Raw genomic sequence first — 20,489 nt, forward strand, 5'->3', positions numbered from 1 at the left:
TGCCCCCTTCCAGACTGGTCAGCTGATCCTACCAACAGCAACCCCCAGCCTGCATTTCCGTATACAGGCTACTTCCTCAGTTGTCACTTTGGATGCACAGGCTATCAAGTAGTCTTGCACAAGCTGGGACTTTTGTGTCTGGGCGGGTCTCTGCCAGCTTTCCAGATAATATAAATAAGTATAGACCACAAGTGAGAGGAACCAGGACCAGCCAGATACCACAACATCCCAAACTTCTCTCCGCTGTCCGAGAGAGAGCCTCCCCACTCCCACCACAGGGCTGAGTCCCCGCTCACTACTCTCCACAGGGAGGAAAGGGCCCCCTCCTGCCCAGCAGCAGCGCTGTCCTTCATGTGCGTTGTCTGTAACTTTCAAGACAGATCCAGATGTGTGGGAGATTAACTAGAAACCTAATTTTGCTGTTGGGAGTTGTTCCCAAGTGTGCCTGTGTGTCAGCTGTGTATCTCTGTGAGAAAAAAAGAGGGCAGAGCCAGAAACTTTGAGGAGCTTAGAACAGAGCATCCTGGCTCAGTCTGGAGGTTTTTGTGGCCAGGCCTGACTGGCATTATCTGGAGCGGCACACACTCGCCACACTTGGTATTCTCCATCCAGCACGCTTTGCACACCTGTTGTGCACACCTGTTTTGCCATTTAACTTCTTTCTACCTGAGACACAGCCATCCAGCCAAGGGCTTTTGTTTTGTTTCATTTCTCTCTTCCTTTTTTCCTTCTTCTATTTCTTGGTGAAAATGAGGTCAGAGAGAAATACAAAACTTGTAAGTAAAGGAAAAGAAAGGATAGAGTAATTCTTCCTGGCTAAAATCTGTACGTACATAGATATTACTCAATGTTTACATAATATTTTGACCATTTTCTGAGCATAAATTTGTTTTACTTCATTACTTCCCAAATACCCTGATGAAATTGAGAATATATATTTCACTGGGCAGATATCAAGTATAGCTAATTAAAATCTGGCAGAGACTACTTCCTTCAAAGTTACCATATTTCTTCAAATCCAACATGCCACTGATTGTAAAACATGTCCCACCAAGAAAGAAAAAAGTTTCCAGCCAAACTAATAACCCAATGATGTTATTCAGCCATCAAATTTAAGATACTTCCCAATTCAGAGATTTTAAAATATGAAAAGTTTTTCATCTTAGAAAATATAAAATACGGTTATAACCCTTTGAAAATAGGGTGTTGAGAGGTAAGAACTAGAAAGTGAGCATGGGCAGTGGTAACCCCAGAAGTACCAGGGGCCTGCGTCTTCCCCTGCTCCCTGAGAATCAGCATGGCTCCTTCCCTCCCATTCCCAAACACAGTGTGGTGTGATGGCTGAGAGCATGGGGGCGCTAGGAAGATGGCCTGTGCTCCAGTCTCAGCCATTCACTGGCAAGAATCCCTGGGCACATGAACTACCATTTGTGATTAAGCTTCCTCATCTGTAAAATACGAGTGATAATTACTGTGAGGATTAAATGAGCGGATGGTGAAGCTCTTCAAACAGTACCTAGCAAGAGCGAACACTCAGTAAACACTGGCCATTATTATTCCTCCAAATTCATATACTTAGCTTTACAGAACAAATGTGTTTATGAATGGTTTGTAGAAATATTTTAAAAGAAATCTCACTCTAGTTTATATCTGTTTAAAATGTAATTTAGGAAGAAATGTAACTTGAAGAATCCTTTTTTTTTTTTTTTTTAATAAATTTATTTATTTATTTTTGGCTGCATTGGGTCTTCGTTGTGGTGCGCGGGCTTCTCATTGAGGTGGCTTCTCTTGTTGTGGAGCACGGGCTCTAGGCGCACGGGCTTCAGTAGTTGTGGCTTGCGGGCCCTAGAGCGCAGGCTCAGTAGTTGTGGCACACGGGCTTAGTTGCTCCGTGGCATGTGGGATCTTCCCAGACCAGGGATTGAACCTGTGTCCCCTGCATTCGCAGGTGGATTCTTAACCACTGCGCCACCAGGGAAGCCTTTGAAGAATCCTTTTTGTAATTGTGATTTTAAAAAAGGACCCTTCCTCTATCCCTCACTTAATTTTGATGCACAGCTGAACATCAGTCAGCTCTGATTCAGTTACCCATATGGGAATATTTAGGATTGCTTTGTCATGCCTGGATAATAAAATGTCAAGCTCTAATTGTACTTGCTAATATGTCAAATTCATCTTTTCCTGTTTACGTGTACTTTCATTACAACCGTCTGATTCACCTGTCCCCAAGGTACGTGATACTTGGCTTCACTCCAATTTCAGACCTTAAAAAAAATTAAATATGCTTGTGTTTAGGTGGAATGCAAGATTACAACTACATCTGGGCCCAGTGTTTTGAAATTACGTTGGAGCTGTCATGCTGTAAATATCCTCGCAAGGAGAAGCTTCCAAGCTTCTGGAACGATAACAAAGACTCGCTGATTGACTATATAAAACAGGTGCACATAGGTTTGTAAGATTTTCTTATTAATTCCTGTTAACACAAAATATAGCATCTGGCAAACCCTCTGGGTTGAGAAAATGCAAGCCCCTATTTATGTTTTCTAGGTATAGCCTCATTTTTAGTACCAGAACAGTGGTTCAGAATTCTCTCTGCGTGAACATCTGCAGCCTGTGAGAAATGCAGCACCCATCAGTTCATATAAGAGAAAGCATGGTGTGTTACTTTAATATGGGGGTGTAAAATCCAGGGTACTTCTAATTTTACAAGTTGAATGACCTGGAAATCTGGCAAAAGATCAGGAAAACAGGCTGTTACTCTGTTACATCATCACCCATTTAGAAAGAAGCCAAGTTTGCTTGTCACTTGCCATATAATATCACAGACCAGAGAACGTTGGACATGCCATTTTGCATTTTTTCTAGAACTGGGGTGGTAACCTAGCACCGTTAGCTTCAACCCCTCCCACCCCTCAACTCTGCCAAATGACCTGGCATTGGGAGTCTTTGCAGCCTGTTTTTTGATGGCTGTCTGGCCTTTATCACAGATGAGCAGACTTAATGTGACAGGAGTGGTCCTTCTCAAACATGTGCAGCAGACTCACCAGGAGGGTTTGTTAAAATGCGATTGCCAGGCCCCATCCCCAGAGTTGCTGATTTAGTGGGTCTGGAATGATTAACATCTTCCCTGGTGATGCTGACGCTGCCGGCCCAGGGACTAATCTTCGGAAACCATTGTACTAGAGCAACACGTTGCTTGTGATGATGATGGAATCCTGGGCAGGGTGTGGAAGGCTCTTCTGCATTGCCCAGGTTAGTTATTTTTCTCCATTCAGAACGGCTTGGGGGGAGAAAGGTATCAGGAATTAGGGCGACAGTTATGCTACCGCATCAAGCCAAAGTGGAGGATGTGTGTTTGTGAAGAGGTTTGCATCATGGGCCTGCTGCATAATTGCATAATTCCTGGATTTTCTGCATGCTTCACACCAAAGCTTCCCACCTGCTGAGAAGAGATGGAGACGGTTGAGGCAGGGAAAAGTCAGAAGCAGAGGGGTACAGGGCTGAGTGCAAGGACAATTAGGAGCTCCCCTTGGCCACACATCCCTAACATGGCTACTCCTTCCCCCTTTCATACTTGACCTCCAACCTCTTCACCCCCATGCAACAAGTACACAAAGATTATTTTTGAATTGGCGGGGCTGCATCTAACTGGCTGAGACATTTATGGGGTAGGTTGATGGGGGAGATGACGAAATGTCATCTTTCTTTTTCACCAGCATCTTAATAATTTTTATTAAGCTTATTATTGGGTCTTTCTCCTTTTTCATTATGTCACTAGACTTTGTATTCTGGTATGTCTCTACTTGACTTTTCTCATGAGGCACATTTCTACTTTTACTGTATTTCTACCTAAGTCAATCTTTTAGTGTGTACTCTGTCCTTTTCTAAAATTCCTCCTTCAGAAGCATCAGCATGGGACTGCAACTAAACACGAAATACACTCCACGAACTGCACTGCTATCTTCGGAATTTCAGTCTAGCTGGAAAGGTTATTTACTGAGCCCTGAATTAAGGTGGGCTCTGAAGTATCCTGCTGAAATAACATTGCCAGTGAAGGAGCTTTGTAAACTGTTAAATAACATAAAAGTTACAGCCTAACCATTGTTATTTATTAATTTAAAGTGGTTACAAGTCCATTTAACTAGGTTTTATAAAGAATATTCATACATCTACCTGTCCCTATAATCAGATGTGCACAGCTTACTTAAAAAAACATATGTATATATTAACACATCAACCCTGCCCCCTGTGGTTTAAGACAGGGTTTTTTTTGTTTTCTTTTGTTTTTGTTTTCTAGTTTAATAATGAAACTCTATTTCAAAACACTGATACAGTGTGGTTACTGTTACTTGATAGAGAGGTTCTCTCCTTATTGGTGCCCAATAGGAAGCCAAAGAGTATCTTTGATTGTGAATAATGGAAGCAAACATCTTTTTACCACTATTGCTCTGGTTTAAGAAAATTACTGATGTTTGTCAAGCTGCATCACATTCACTGGCTCAGTGTCACCACTTGCTAAGATGGTCTCTGAGATTTCCAGATGGGTCAAAGTCTCTGGCCTACCTTGTCTGGGAAGGAAAGGCCTCCTGCTCTAATGGAAGGACCAGGCCTAGACGGCAGGAGCCTGGGTAAGGCCTAAGCTGTTCTGTCATCTGCCCCTGTGTGAAACTTTGCAAGCCACTTGTCTCAACTGGTTTTAGTCAACTGATAGCTAAGAGTAATAGCATATGCCTTGTCTCACCCCAGCTTGGTCTAAGTCTCCGATGGGGTCATTCTTTCAATTAAATCTCACTGCCAACCTCAATCTAAACTCAGGCCCTTTGGTGCTGTGTTGTCATGCTTAGAGGGTTGACTAGGCTCCTGTTGGGATGAGGGTAAGGCAGACGTTAAGGCGAGTGTGAATTCTAGGGACCTGGAATGTCCTGCTTGTTCCCTCTCTGGGGAGAAGCAAAGATGAGCAAGACGTGATATTACCTGCTGCTGTTCTCTCCCTTGAACTCCTCAGAGCAGATCTGAACCCAGAGGTTTGAGGGATGGCCCACAGCATCCAGAAACCTAAGCAACCTGGACCTGAGATAATCTGGTATGTGTTGAGTTCCAGAAGCCTGTGAGACACAGATACGCATCTGTTATCAGATCCAAAGTCAGTGGCAGCTATAATCATTAGGTGGGGACATGGGAGTGAACAGTCTCCCGAGTACCACTGGCTCAGACTCTGCGCTGTAGCCAGTCCTTGCCCAGCAGGGGCTTTTCATCCACGGAGCTTGATACATCCCCAAGGGAAGGAGAGCTTTACATTTCTCCCCCTCATTTCCAGATGTGGCCACAAAATTTAAGTCTCAGATTTTATTCTCCTTTGCTTATTATCGGAGCTTTTTTCAAAATTTTGCTTTTTGTTCTCCTGATGTCATAGTGCTGGCTGTCTCTGCATCTCTTTGGATCTACTGGTCTTTTTTCAATTTTTGATTTCAGCATATAGAAATAAATAATGTCTTCTGGTAAAACAATCACTTCCTTCTAAGTGAAAAGTTTCATGGTGCCTGGACAGAATATTGAAAAGACGTATAAGATCCAAAGACAGCTTATATTTGGCTGGTGCTACGGGGTTATCCTCTAATAGAAATTCTGTATTTAAGCATGGTCTGTGTTTGTTCAGTAACGGAGTGATATTCAGATATTCCCAGCTTGAACAACTGTCTCTAGGTTTGGCTAAGGGTCATACAGAAATGAATCTTTTAATCTTTAGAGGACATTGAATGAGAGTCAAAACTGGAATATGAAGACTTTTGGCAATCGACCTGAATCCAAGTTACTCTTCCTTTTCCCGTGTTTGAGGATAGTCAGACTACCGGTCCCTGGAAACCTTTGTTTAGTTTGACACATGATATAGGGGTGTTGTGTGGGTACCTAAGGCCATCTAAAAACGCTGTTCATAGACTGTCCAAAAAATTCAAATCTGTTCTGTTAAAGTGTAACAACCAATTCCAGCCAAGAAGGAATTCGCAAATTTTTTTAATTTGAAGTATAGTTGATTTACAAGTTGTCTTAATTTCTGCTGTACAGCTATATATATATATAGCTGAATATATATGTATATTCTTTTTCATGTTCTTTTCCATTATGGTTTATCACAGGATATTGAATATAGTTCCCTGTGCTCTACAGTAGGACCTTGTTGTTTATCCATTCTATACATAATAGTTTGCATCTGCTGATCCCAAACCCCCAATCCATCCCTCTCCCACCCCCTCCCCCTTGGCAACCACAGTCTGTTTTCTATGTCTGTGAGTCTGTTTCTGTTTCGTAGATAAGTTCATTTGTGGCATATTTTAGATTCTACATATAGTGATATCATATGGTATTTGTCTTTCTCTTTCTGACTTCACTTAATATGATAATCTCAAGGTCCATCCACGTTGCTGCAAATGGCATTATTTCATTCTTTTTTATGGCTGAGTAGTATTCCATTGTATGTATGTACCACATTTTCTTTATCCATTCATCTGTCGATGGACGTTTTAGGTTGTTTCCATGTCTTGGCCTTTGTGAACAGTGCTGCTATGAACATAGGGGTGCATGGATCTTTTTGAATTATAGTTTTGTCTGGATATATGCCCCGGAGTGGGATTGCTGGATAATATGGTAATTCTATTTTTAGTTTTTTGAGGGACCTCCATAGTGTTTTCGATAGTGGCTGCACCAACTTACATTCCCACCAACAGTGTAGGAGGGTTCCATTTTCTCCACACCCTCTCCAGCATTTGTTATTTGTGGACTTTTTAATGATGGCCATTCTGACTAGTGTGAGATAATACCTCATTGTAGTTTTGATTTGCATTTCTCTAATAATTAGCGATGTTGAGTATCTTTTCATGTGCCTGTTGGCCATCTGTATGTTTTCTTTGGAGAACTGTATATTTAGGTTGTCTGCCCAGTTTTCAATTGGGTTTTTTTTTCTTTTAATTGAATTGTATGAGCTGTTTGTATATTTTGGAGATTAATCCCTTGTCAGTCACATAGTTTGTAAATATTTTATCTCAGTCCGTAGGTTGTCTTTTCATTTTGCTTATGGTTTCCTTTGCTGTGCAAAAGCTTATAAATTTGATTAGGTCCTGTTTGTTTATTTTTGTTTTTATTTGTTGCCTTGGGAGACTGACCTATGAAAACATTGCTTCGATTTATGTCAGAGAATGTTTTACCTATGTTCTCTTCTAGGAGTTTTATGGTATCGTGTCTTATATTTAAGTCTTTAAGCCATTTTGAGCTTATTTTTGTGTATGGTGTAACAGTGTATTCTAACTTCATTGGTTTACATGCAGCAGTCCAGCTTTCCCAATACCACTTGCTGAAGAGACTGTCTTTTGTCCATTGTATATTTTTGCCTCCTTTGTCAAAGATTAATTGACCATAGGTGTGTGGGTTTATTTCTGGGCTCTCTATTCTGTTCCATTGATCCATATGTCCGTTTTTGTGCCAGTACCATGCTGTTTTGATTACTGTTTGCTAATATTTTTTAAGGCACCGTGACATTTTTTTTTTGGTGTCTTCTGCCTTAGCATCCTGAATCTTAGGTGTAAAGTCAATTTCAAAGATAGCTTAATTTTTTATGAGTTTGGGTTGGTTTTGTTTGGTTTGGTTGGTTTTGAAGAAGACAATGAAAAATACAAAAGATGCCAACACACATACTGCCAGTACTACAAGCTGTCTTGCTCAAATGTACAGACTTTCAAAGTGGCAGGAAGACTATAAGCTAGTTCAGAGACCTAAGGAAGAAATAAGCATAGCTTCCTCCTTCACATATTCTTGCTCTTGCGGAACAAAGTTGAACTGAGATCCCAGCAACTTATCCAGTATTTCTGTGTCAACTTCAAACTTATATGGCTAGTCTTTCTTTTCCTTTGTATCATTTTTCTTATCCAAATAAGAAGAAAGAGAAGGATTAAGAAAGGATTAATATTTGTTGAGCCTCCTGTTCTGTTACTTGTGTTTGATCTTCACGACAATCCTGGAAGATATACATATTATCCCCATATTATAGGTGATGAAATTGAGGCTTGGGAATGTTTAGTGACTTGGGAGCTGGGATTCTAATGTATCACAGGACTTCCTAAGAAGGCCATAATGGAAATCTCTCTTCAAAAAAGAATGCCATTGAAATTCAATGAATAAATGCAGAATCAGTTTACTAAATTATGACTGATTATGGTTGGGTACTCCCTGAAGATCAAAAGGGTACATATGACCCTTGAACAACATGAGTTTGAACTGTATGGATACACTTATATGTATGTGTTGGGGGGGCAAGGGAATTGGTTTTTGTTTTGTTTTGTTTTTTCACTAAATATGTACTACAGTACTGCACAGTCCATGGTTGGTTGAATCTGCCAGTGCAGAGAGGGCCAACCGTAAAGCTATATGTGGATTTTCAACTGTGTGGAGGATCAACGTCCCTAACCTTGCATTGTTCAAAGGTCAACTGTAGTAGGAATAAATATAAATGGAACCTATTTTTTTAAAAGGCAAAAGAGGAACAAATTAAAATGGAGGTTTACATAGTTGACCTAAATAGAAAAAGTGAGAAGGAAATGTGGAATTTAATCATTCCTTCTCTTGAGGAAAATAATGAAGAGTCAAGAATCTGGAAAAAGTTAAAGGCAACTTGGGTCAGATAGAACTTAATGTTCGAGGTAAAAATGTTGTTGGTAAATGTCAAAACTTTTATATTTCATTTTAACCTTTTCTGAAGGAAACTATTTAATGTGTGCCTCATATTTTTCCTGTCCTGGTAAATAATTACTAAGTATTACTGTTTTGGGACATTTCAGGGAACCTTTTTCATTGTGGCCTCTTCTTTCTCATTTATGTCATTACGATAACATGACTTGTCACTGAAGTGAACAAACTGGAATAGGAAAATAGGGTTTAAAATGAGAGGAGTCTTAAAATATAAATGGTCTTTTATTAACTGTATTCTTGAAATTTCAAGGTGAGGGGTATGGCATCGGGTTCAGTGTGGGCTCTGAAGACTAGCATGGATTTACAGCCAGGCTGTGCTGCTTTGTTGGTTATATGAGCATGAAAAGGGTTATTTAATAATCCAAAGCCTTAGTTTCCTCATCAGTAAAATTGTGATAATAACATTGCCTACCTCATAGAGTGGATGTGAAGATGCAGTGAGAAAATGCACATTAAGCACTTAGCATAGAGCCTGAACTATACTAACTGCTCTGTAAATGTTGGCTCCCATTATTAGTAATAATAAGACTCCTTCAATCGATTCCATGCTTCCAAGCAATGCTGTGATTATAATTGTTTCCCAAGTAGTTTGCCTGACCATGAGACAAAACCATTGAGTCCCTTACACAGATAAGTATCTTATTGTAAATTGGCATTTTTGACCTTTATTTAGGATTTTATGGAACTCAGGCAGTACAGTTTGGTGACTGAGTGAACATCTTGGAAATGGTAGGAGTAGATTTAGATTGTTATCTATGTTCTCTCATTTTGATAATATGCTATAAATGGAATATTCAACAACAACAAACAAACAAATTTAACCTATAAATCAGATTGGTAGTTTGACTGTATTTTAAGTTACATTGAAAATAATGTTCATTGCAGCACTGTTTACAATAGCCAAGACATGGAAGCAACCTAAATGTCCATCGACAGAGGAATGGATAAAGAAGATGTGATACATATATACTATGGAATATTACTCAGCCATTAAAGAGAATGAAATAATATCATTTGCAGCAACATGGATGGACCTAGAGATTGTTATACTGAGTGAAGTAAGTCAGAAAGAGAAAAAGAAATATCGTATGGTATTGCTTATATGTGGATTCTAAAAATAAATGATACAAATGAACTTATTTACAAAACAGAAACAGACTCACAGACTTAGAGAATGAACTTATGGTTACCAGGGGGGAAGGGTGGGGAGGGATAGTTAGGGAGTTTGGGGTTGACATATACACACTGCTATGTTTAAAATGGATAACCAACAAGGACCTACTGTATAGCACAGGGAGCTCTGCTTAATGTTTTGTGGCAGCCTGGATGGTAGGGGAGTTTAGGGGAGAATGGATACATTTATATGTATGGCTGAGTCGCTTTGCTGTGCACCTGAAACTATCACAACATTGTTGATTGGCTATACTCCAATATAAAATAAAAAGTTAAAAAAAGTTTACCAAGTTCTGATTCAAGATGGTGACATAGGAGGATCCTGAACTCACCTCCTCCCATGGACACACCAAATCCACAATTGCATATGGAACAGTTTTCTCTGAAGGAAACCTAAAAACTACCTGAGCGACTTCTACACAAGAAAAAACCCACATGGAAATGGGTGGGAGAGTCTGAGACATAACCTTGCCATAAACCCATCTCCAGCACAGCAACCCAAAATCAGGAAGGAACTCACAACTCTAAGCTTCTCCCTGAGGAGTAAATGGTTTTAACTACACATCTGGTACCCCATCTTTTAAGACGTGCACCCTCAGGCTTCCCTGGTGGCGCAGTGGTTGAGAATCCGCCTGCCAGTGCAGGGGACACGGGTTCGAGCCCTGGTCCGGGAGGATCCCACATGCCGCGGAGCAACAAAGCCCGTGCGCCGCAACTACTGAGCCTGTGCTCTAGAGCCCGCGAGCCACAACTACTGAAGCCCGTGCGCCTAGACCCCGTGCTCCGCAACAAGAGAGGCCACTGCAATGAGAAGCCCGCGCACCGCAACTAAGAGTAGCCCCCGCTCACGGCAACTAGAGAAGGCCCGCTGCAGCAACGAAGACCCAACACAGCCAAAAATAAATAAATTAATTAATTAAAAAAAAAAAAAAAAAGATGTGCACCCAAGAGATAATCCCACAAAACATCTAGCTTTGGGGTTTTTAGGTTTTAAAATAACACTGAATTATTTTTCATGCTAAGTCTTTTATTAACTTTTTAAAAAATTTTTATTTTATACTAGAGTATAGTTGATTAACAATGTTGTTAGTTTCAGGTGTACAGCAGAGTGATTCAGTTCTACATATACATGTATCTATTCTTTTTCAAATTCTGTTCCCATTTTGGTTATCACAGAGTACTGAGCAGAGTTCCCTGTGCTATACAGTAGGTCCTTGTTGGTTATCTATTTTAAATATAGCAGTGTGTACAGGTCAATCCCAAACTCCCAATCTATCCCTCCCCTCCACCCTTCCCCCCAGTAACCATAAGTTTGTTCTCTAAGTTTGTGTGTGTTTCTGTTTCGTAAATAAGTTCACTTGTATCTTTATTTTTTGGATTCCGCATATAAGCGATATCATATATTTCTCTTTGTCTGACTTACTTCACTTACTGTGATAATCTCTAGGTCCATCCATGTTGCTGCAAATGGCATTATTTCATTCTTTTTTAATGGCTGAGTAATATTCCATTGTATATATGTACCACATCTTCTTTATCCATTCCTCTGTTGATGGACATTTAGGTTGCTTCCATACATACAACTGTTGGCTATTGTCAACAGTGCTGCAATGAACATTGGGGTGCATGTATCCTTATGAACCATGTTTTTCTCTGGATATATGCCCAGGAGTGGGATTGTTGGATCATATGGTAGTTCTATTTTTAGTTTCTTAAGGAACCTCCATATGGTTCTCCATAGTGGCTGTACCAATTTACATTCCCACCAACAGTGTAGGAGGGTTCCCTTCTCTCCACACCCTCTCCAGCATTTATTGTTTGTAGACTTCTTTTTTTTTTTTAATTTTTATTTATTATTTATTTATTATGTTTATTTTTGGCTGTGTCGGGTCTTCGTTTCTGTGTGAGGGCTTTCTCCAGTTGCGGCGAGTGGGGGCCACTCTTCATCGCGGTGCGCGGGCCTCTCACTATCGCGGCCTCTCTTGTTGCGGAGCACAGGCTCCAGATGCTCAGGCTCAGTAGTTGTGGCTCACGGGCCCAGCTGCTCCGCGGCATGTGGGATCCTCCCAGACCAGGGCTCGAACCCGTGTCCCCTGCATTGGCAGGCAGATTCTCAACCACTGCACCACCAGGGAAGCCCCTGTAGACTTCTTGATGATGGCCATTCTGACTGCTGTGAGGTGATACCTTATTGTAGTTTTGATTCGCGTTTCTCTAATTTTTAGTGACATTGAGCATATTTTCATGTGCCTCTTGTCCATCTGTATGTCTTTTTGGAGAAACGTCTATTTAGGTCTTCTGCCCCTTTTTTGACTGGGTTGTTTTTTTGATATTGAGCCCATGAGCTGTTTGTAAATTTTGGAGATTAACTCCTTGTCAGTCGCATCGTTTGCAAATATTTTCTCCCATTCTGTGGGTTGTCTTTTTGTTTTGTTTATGGTTTCCTTTGCTGTGCAAAGGCTTCTGGTTTCATTAGGTCCCATTTGTTTATTTTTGTGTTTATTTCCATTACTCTAGGAGACGGATGCAAAAAGATATTGCTGCAATTTATGCCAAAGAGTGTTCTGCCTGTTTTCCTCTAAGAGTGTTCTAGTATCCGATCTTACATTTAGGTCCATAATCCATTTTGAGTTTATTTTTATGTATGGTGTTAAAGAATGTTCTAATTTCATTTTTTTACATGTAGCTGTCCAGTTTTCCCAGCACCATTTACTGAAGAGACTGTCTTTTCTCCATTGTATAGTCTTGACTCCTTTGTTGTAGATTAATTGACCATAGGTGTGTGGGTCTATTTCTGGGCTTTCTATCCTATTCTATTGATCTATATTTCTGTTTTTGTGCCAGTACCATACTGTTCTGATGACTGTAGCTTTGTAGTATAGTCTGAAGTCAGGGAGCCTGATTCCTCCAGCTCCATTTTTCTTTCTCAAGATTGCTTTGGCTATTCAGGGTCTTTTGTGTCTCCATACAAATTTTAAGATTTTTTGTTCTAACTCTATGAAAAATGCCATTGGTAATTTGATAGGGATTGCATTTGTAGCTTGCCTTGGGCCGTATAGTCATTTTAACAATATGATAATATTTTGACAATTTTGACATTTTGACAATTTTGACAATATTTCTTCCATTCCAAGAACATGGTATATCTTTCCATCTGTTTGTGTCATCTTCAGTTTCTTTCATCAGCATCTTATAGTTTTCTGAGTACAGATCTTTTGCCTCCTTAGGTAGGTTTATTCCTAGGTATTTTATTCTTTTTGATGTGATGGTAAATGGGATTATTTCTTTAATTTCTCTTTCTGATCTTTCATTGTTAGTGTATAGAAATGCAACAGACTTCTGTGTATTTATTTTGTATCCTTCAACTTTACCGAATTAATTGATGAGTTCTAGTAGTTTTCTGGTAGCATCTTTAGGATTCTCTATGTATAGTATCATGTCATCTGCAAACAGTGACAGTTTTACTTCTTCTTTCTCAGTTTGGATTCCTTTTACTTCTTTTTCTTCTCTGACTGTCATGGCTAGGAGTTCCAAAACTATGTTGAATGAAAGTGGCAAGAGTGGACATCCTCGTCTTGTTCCTGATCTTATAGGAAATGCTTTCAGCTTTTCACCATTGAGTATGATGTTAGCTGTAGGCTTGTCATATATTGCCCTTATTATGTTGAGGTAGATTCCCTCTATGCACACTTTCGGGAGAGTTTTTATCATAAATGGGTGTTGAATTTTGTCAAAAGCTTTTTCTACATCTATTGAGATGATCATATGGTTTTTATTCTTCAATTTGTTGATGTGATGTATCACAGATTGATTTGTAGATACTGAAAAATCCTTGCATCCCTGTGATAAATCCCACTTGATCATGGTTTATGATCCTTTTCATGTATTGTCAGATTCAGTTTGCTAGTATTTTGTTGAGGATTTCTGCGTCCATGTTCATCTGTGATATTGGCCTGTAATTTTCTTTTTTGTGGCATCTTTATCTGGTTTTGGTATCAGGGTGATGGTGGCCTCATAGAATGAGTTGGGAAGTGTTCCTTCCTCTGCAATTATTTGGAATAGTTTCAGAAGGATAGGTGTTAACTCTTCTCTAAATGTTTGATAGAATTTACCTGTGAAGCCATCTGGTCCTGGACTTTTGTTTGTTGGGAGCTTTTTAATCACAGTTTTAATTCCAGTACTTGTGATTGGTCTGTTCATATTTTCTAATTCTTTCTAGTTCAGTCTTGGGAGATTGCACCTTTCTAAGAATTTGTCCATTTCTTCTAGGTTATCCATTTTATTGGCATATGGTTGCTTGTAGTAGTCTCTTATGATCCTTTGTATTTCTGTGGTGTCCATTGTAACTTTTTTCATCTCTAATTTTATTTATTTGAGCCCTCTCTTTTTCCTTGATGAGTCTGGCTAAAGGTTTGTCAATCTTGTTTATCTTTTCAAAGAACCAGCTTTTAGTTTCATTGATCTTTTCTCTTGTTTTCTTTGTCTCTATTTCATTTATTTCTGCTCTGATCTTTATGATTTCTTTCCTTCTAAGTTTGGGTTTTGTTTGTTCTTCTTTCTCTGTTTGCTTCAAGTGTAAGGTTAGGTTGTTTGAGATTTTTCTTGTTTCCTAAGATTGTATTGCTATAAACTTCCCTCTTAGAACTGCTTTTGCTGTGTCTCGTGGGTTTTGGATTGTCATGTTTTCATTTTCATTTGTCTCTAGGTATTTTTTTATTTCCTTTGATTTCTTCAGTGCCCCCATTGGTTGTTTAGTAGCATTTGTTTAGCCCCCATGTGTTTTTTTTTAAAGGATTATATCATATAGACTGTATTTTCTGTCAAAATGCAGTTAAACTAGACATCAATAACAAATATACAATATATATTTGGAAATTATGAAACATAATTCTAAGTAACTCATAAGTCAAAGAAGAAGAAATAATGGAAATTAGAAAATATTTAAATCTTAATGATAATGAAAAATACTGCCTATCCAAATTTGTGGGATTTAGTTAAAACAATGTGTAGAGGGAAATTTATAGCATTTAAATGCTTATGTCAGTGTAGAAGGGCTGGTGATTAATGAATATATTATAATAGTTTCTACTGTTGCAAGACGAATTACACCAAAAGCTAATGGTGTAGAACAACAATAAATATCTATCCTCTTTCATAGTTTTTGTGGGTCAGGATTTCAAAAGCATGGCTACGTGGTTCTGGCTTGAGGTGTCTCGTGAGGTTGCAGTTACATCATCTGAAGGCTTGAATGAAACAGAAGCATCCACTTCCAAGGTTGTTAGCTGGCAAGCTGGTGCTGGCTGTTGGCAGGGAGGCCTCAGTTTCTCTCCATGTGGCCCTTCACAGAGTGCTACTTGTGTGTTCTCACTAGATGGTGGCTAGGTTCTCCCAAGTGGGTGATCCAAAAGAGAAAAAGCCAGGCAGAAGCTATTCTTTTTGTGACCTATTCTTGGAAGCCACATACCATCATTTTTGCCACATTCTATTTGTGAGAAGTGAGTCACTAAGTCTTGTTCACAAGAGGAGGAAAATCAGGTCCCTTTTTTTTTTTTTAAGGAAAGGGTGTCAAAGCATTTTAAAACAATCACAATGAGCTGAGCACCTATTCATTGTAGAGGTGAGAAAAAAACTCTAGCAAAATAAGTCCAAGGAAACAGACAAAAAGGCAATTTTAAATGACAACATCATAAATTAACAAAATAGAAAACAGATACACAATAATCTGCAAAGTCCAATTTTGGTTTTTTGAAAAAGCTGACAAAATTGACAAACTTCTAATGAGACTGAACAAGAAAAAAAGAGAGGAGGTACAAATAAACAACATGAGAAATAAGGAAGGAACAAGTACAGATGCTACAGAGAGTAACGGGGGCACTGTGAGTATATTCTTTAAAAACAAGAGGATATTATACATAACTTTATGCCACTAATTTTTTAAAATCATAAATGGATACATTTCTAGAAAACTGTAACCTACTAAAACAGACTAAGAAACAGAAAAACTGAATAATCCTATAACAATTTAAAAATCTGTCAGTAGTTTAAAATCCTCCCTCAAAAAGAACACTAAATTAAGAAGGTCTTACAGGCAAGCTCTACCAAATGGAAAAATACACTAGTAATTCCAGTCTTAAACAAACTATTCCAGATTATATAAAAGGGAAAAGAAGACGTAGGAACACTCTCTAACTCCTTTTCCAAAGCAAGAATAACCTTGATAGCAAAATCTAAAAATGTCATTGCAAAATAGGAAAATTACAGGTCAAATACACAATGTGAACATTCCTTAAGATGTTAGCAAATCAAATCAAAAGTAAATTTCTATAAACGAGCAGCAAACAAAGTGTTCACAGCAGCACTGCTAATAATAAATAATGGAAACAGCCCAAATGCCTATCAACAGTAAAATAGATACTAGAAATTATAGCATATTAACATAATGGAATGTATTCAGCAATGAAAATCAATGAAATACAGCTACAAGCAATAACACGGGTGAATCACTGGAATATAATATTGAAAAAAAGAAGCCATGAAAGAAGATGTAATAAAATTCCATAGGATTAAGTCTAAAAACATGCAAAATGATTAAACACATATGATAAAATGACAAAATCCAGGATGGTGCTCTCTCAAAGGGAAAAGAAGTTAATAGGATCAGGGAGAGGCACATAAGAAATAACAGAGGTAACAGTAATGTTCTTTATATCTTCTGTAAGCTTCATAAGCTTTCTTTTATAGCTACTCAATATTTAATTTAAAAACCTCAAAACAACTAACAGAATGAACAATAGCTCCTAGTATGGTCTCTTCCATCGCATATGCTGAGAATTTTCTCCAAGCTCTCCTGAATGTTGATTTTTAAAAGAAATTTGGAATATATGCCAAATAGAACTCTTTCATAATGTTGATTATCTAGCCACATATTAAAACAACCATACCATTTGCTCTTTCATTTTAATAAGTATGTTTCAGTCTTAACCATATTCCAGCTACAAGTAAAAAAACTGGAAAGCTATTCAAGCTTTCAGTCATAATAACGTCAAAAACTGTCCTGTCGTTTTTTAATTTACCCAATCCAAATAGCACAGACAAAAAATTTTTGCTTGAATTCACTTTAACTCTCTGGTTGTTTAATCTTCTCTATTATTGTTCCAATTTGTCACCCTTAACTACCATAATAACATGATTTTTAGACCTTCATACCAAAATAACTACTTGGTTCCTTGAAAGTGGAGGGGGAAGGTGGGCAGGAATTCGTGGTTTCTCTGAAACTATAGCGTGTGTTTGACAGGCCAAAAGAAATATTCAAGAGTAGTTCCATGGCAACATAGCTTTAAACAACAAATGAACCAAAGACTATATAGGTACTGGTGGTGATAAATGCTAAATGGCTGAGAGGAGTTCTATTTTTTCTGGTCTCTGATGGAGACCTGTTCTTTCAGTTCCAACTCTTAGACTGTTTAGAGAGCTTCAAGTAATTTAAGTAAATCCAAAAGTATAAACAATATGAATAAAACATGTTTAGACCTATTATTTCAGCTTTATTGAGGTGTAATTGACATAAAATTACAAGACGTTTAAAATGTACATCGTGGTGATTTGATGTAGGTGTATATTGTGAAATGTACACCCATCTCATTAATTAACACATCCATCACCTCACGTATTTATCCTTTTTGGGGGGAGGTAAGAACATTTAAGTTTACTCTTTCAGCAAATTTCAATTATACAATACAGTGTTATCACTACAGTCACCACGTTTTTCGTTAGATCCTCAGACCTTATTCATCTTATAACTGAAACTCTGTACCCTGTTACCAACCTCACCTTATTTCCCCCACCCCCCACCCTGGCAACCACTTTTCGGCTTTGTTTCTAGCCTTTGACTTTTTTTTTTTTTAAGATTTCACATATAAGTGAGTCTATGCAGTATTTGTCTTCCTCTGCCTGGCTTACTTTAGATTAATTACATTTAAAAAGTATTCCAACCCATGTCCTCAAAAGCTGTATAATCTTCCTTTACAAACCAGAGTTTTTATTTAAATTGTATAAAAATCATATATATGGTTTGTTTTTTTTCTTATTAGTCATCAATTTTATACACATCAGTGTATACAAGTCAATCCCAATCGCCCAATTCATCACACTGCCACCCCCACCCCCCCCCGCCACTTTCCCCCCTTGGTGTAAGTACGTTTGTTCTCTACATCTGTGTCTCAATTTCTGCCCTGCAAACCGGTTCATCTGTACCATTTTTCTAGGTTCCACATATATGTGTTAATATACGATATTTGTTTTTCTGACTTACTTCACTCTGTATGACAGTCTCTAGATCCATCCACGTCTCAACAAATGATCCAATTTTGTTCCTTTTTACGGCTGAGTAATATTCCATTGTATATACATACCACATCTTTATCCATTCATCTGTCGAAGAGCATTTAGGTTGCTTCCATGACCTGGCTATTGTAAATAGTGCTGCAATGAACATTGGGGTGCATGTGTCTTTTGGAATTATGGTTTTCTCTGGGTATATGCCCAGTAGTGGGATTGCTGGACCATATGGTAATTCTATTTTTAGTTTTTTAAGGAACCTCCATACTGTTCTCCATAGTGGCTGTATCAATTTACATTCCCACCAACAGTGCAAGAGGATTCCCTTTCCTCCACACCCTCTCCAGCATTTGTGGTTTGTAGATTTTCTGATGATGCCCATTCTAACTGGTGTGAGGTGATACCTCATGGTAGTTTTGATTTGCATTTCTCTAATAATTAGTGATGTTGAGCAGCTTTTCATGTCCTTCTTGGCCATCTGGATGTCTTCTTTGGAGAAATGTCTATTTAGTTCTTCTGCCCATTTTTGGATTGGTTTTTTTTTTTTAAATATTGAGCTGCGTGAGCTGCTTGTAAATTTTGGAGATTAATCCTTTGTCAGTTGCTTCATTTGCAAATATTTTCTCCCATTCTGAGGGTTGTCTTTTCGTCTTGTTTATGGTTTCCTTTGCTGTGCAAAAGCTTTGAAGTTTCATTAGGTCCCATTTGTTTATTTTTGTTTTTATTTCCATTATTCTAGGAGGTGGATCAAAAAAGATCTTGCTGTGATTTATGTCAAAAAGTGTTCTTCCTATGTTTTCCTCTAAGAGTTTTATAGTGTCTGGTCTTACATTTAGGTCTCTAATCCATTTTGAGTTTATTTTTGTGTATGGTGTTAGGGAGTGTTCTAATTTCATTCTTTTACATGTAGCTGTCCAGTTTTCCCAGCACCACTTATTGAGGAGACTGTCTTTTCTCCATTGTATATCCTTGCCTCCTTTGTCATAGATTAGCTGACCATATGTGCGTGGGTTTATCTCTGGGCTTTCTATCTTGTTCCATTGATCTATGTTTCTCTTTTTGTGCCAGTACCATATTGTGTAGATTACTGTAGCTTTGTAGTATAGTCTGAAGTCAGGGAGTCTGATTCCTCCAGCTCTGGTTTTTTCCCTCAAGACTGCTTTGGCTATTCGGGGTCTTTTTTGTCTCCATACAAATTTTAAGATTTTTTGTTGTAGTTCTGTAAAAAAAATGCCATTGGTAATTTGATAGGGATTGCATTGAATCTGTAGATTGCTTTGGGTAGTATAGTCATTTTCACAGTGTTGATTCTTCCATTCCAAGAACATGGTATATCTCTCCATTTGTTGGTATCATCTTTAATTTCTTTCATCAGTGTCTTATAGTTTTCTGCATACAGGTCTTTTGTCTCCCTAGGTAGGTTTATTCCTAGGTATTTTATTCTTTTTGTTGTAGTGGTAAATGAGAGTGTTTCCTTAATTTCTCTTTCAGATTTTTCATCATTAGTGTATAGGAATTCAAGAGATTTCTGTGCATTAATTTTGTATCCTGCAACTTTACTAAATTCATTGATTAGCTCGAGTAGTTTTCTGGTGGCATCTTTAGGATTCTCTGTGTATAGTATCATGTCATCTGCAAACAGTGACAGTTTTACTTCTTCTTTTCCAATTTGGATTCCTTTTATTTCTTTTTCTTCTCTGATTGCCCTGGCTAGGACTTCCAAAACTATGTTGAATAATAGTGGTGAGAGTGGACATCCTTGTCTTGTTCCTGATCTTAGGGGAAATGCTTTCAGTTTTTCACCATTGAGAATGATGTTTGCTGTGGGTTTGTCACATATGGCCTTTATTATGTTGAGGTAGTTTCCCTCTATGCCCACTTTCTGGAGAGTTTTTATCATAAATGGGTGTTGAATTTTGTCAAAAGCTTTTTCTGCATCTATTGAGATGATCATATGGTTTTTGTTCTTCTATTTGTTAATATGCTGTATCACATTGATTGATCTGCGTATATTGAAGAATCCTTGCATCCCTGGGATAAACCCCACTTGATCATGGTGTATGATCCTTTTAATGTGTTGTTGGATTCTGTTTGCTAGTATTTTGTTGAGGATTTTTGCATCTATATTCATCAGTGATATTGGTCTGTAATTTGCTTTTTTGTAGTATCTTTGTCTGGTTTTGGTATCAGGGTGATGGTGGCCTCATAGAATTACTTTGGGAGTGTTCCTTCCTCTGCAATTT

At 38.3% G+C, this 20,489-nt stretch overlaps 1 protein-coding gene across 2 annotated transcripts in view; it reads left to right on the forward strand.

Moving 5' to 3' along the window:
• The window catches only part of CPM (carboxypeptidase M), a 90,879-nt gene that overhangs the window by 58,182 nt on the left and 12,208 nt on the right, over window positions 1-20,489 (forward strand). For both annotated transcript variants that reach the window (XM_007195044.3, XM_057556241.1), the window contains exon 7: window positions 2,296-2,448. In XM_007195044.3, the coding sequence (XP_007195106.2) occupies window positions 2,296-2,448 (153 nt within the window). The remainder of the gene's footprint in view (window positions 1-2,295; window positions 2,449-20,489) is intronic.

Source organism: Balaenoptera acutorostrata, chromosome 11 (genome assembly GCF_949987535.1).
Source record: "Balaenoptera acutorostrata chromosome 11, mBalAcu1.1, whole genome shotgun sequence".
In the NCBI taxonomy this organism is placed as follows: domain Eukaryota; kingdom Metazoa; phylum Chordata; class Mammalia; order Artiodactyla; family Balaenopteridae; genus Balaenoptera; species Balaenoptera acutorostrata.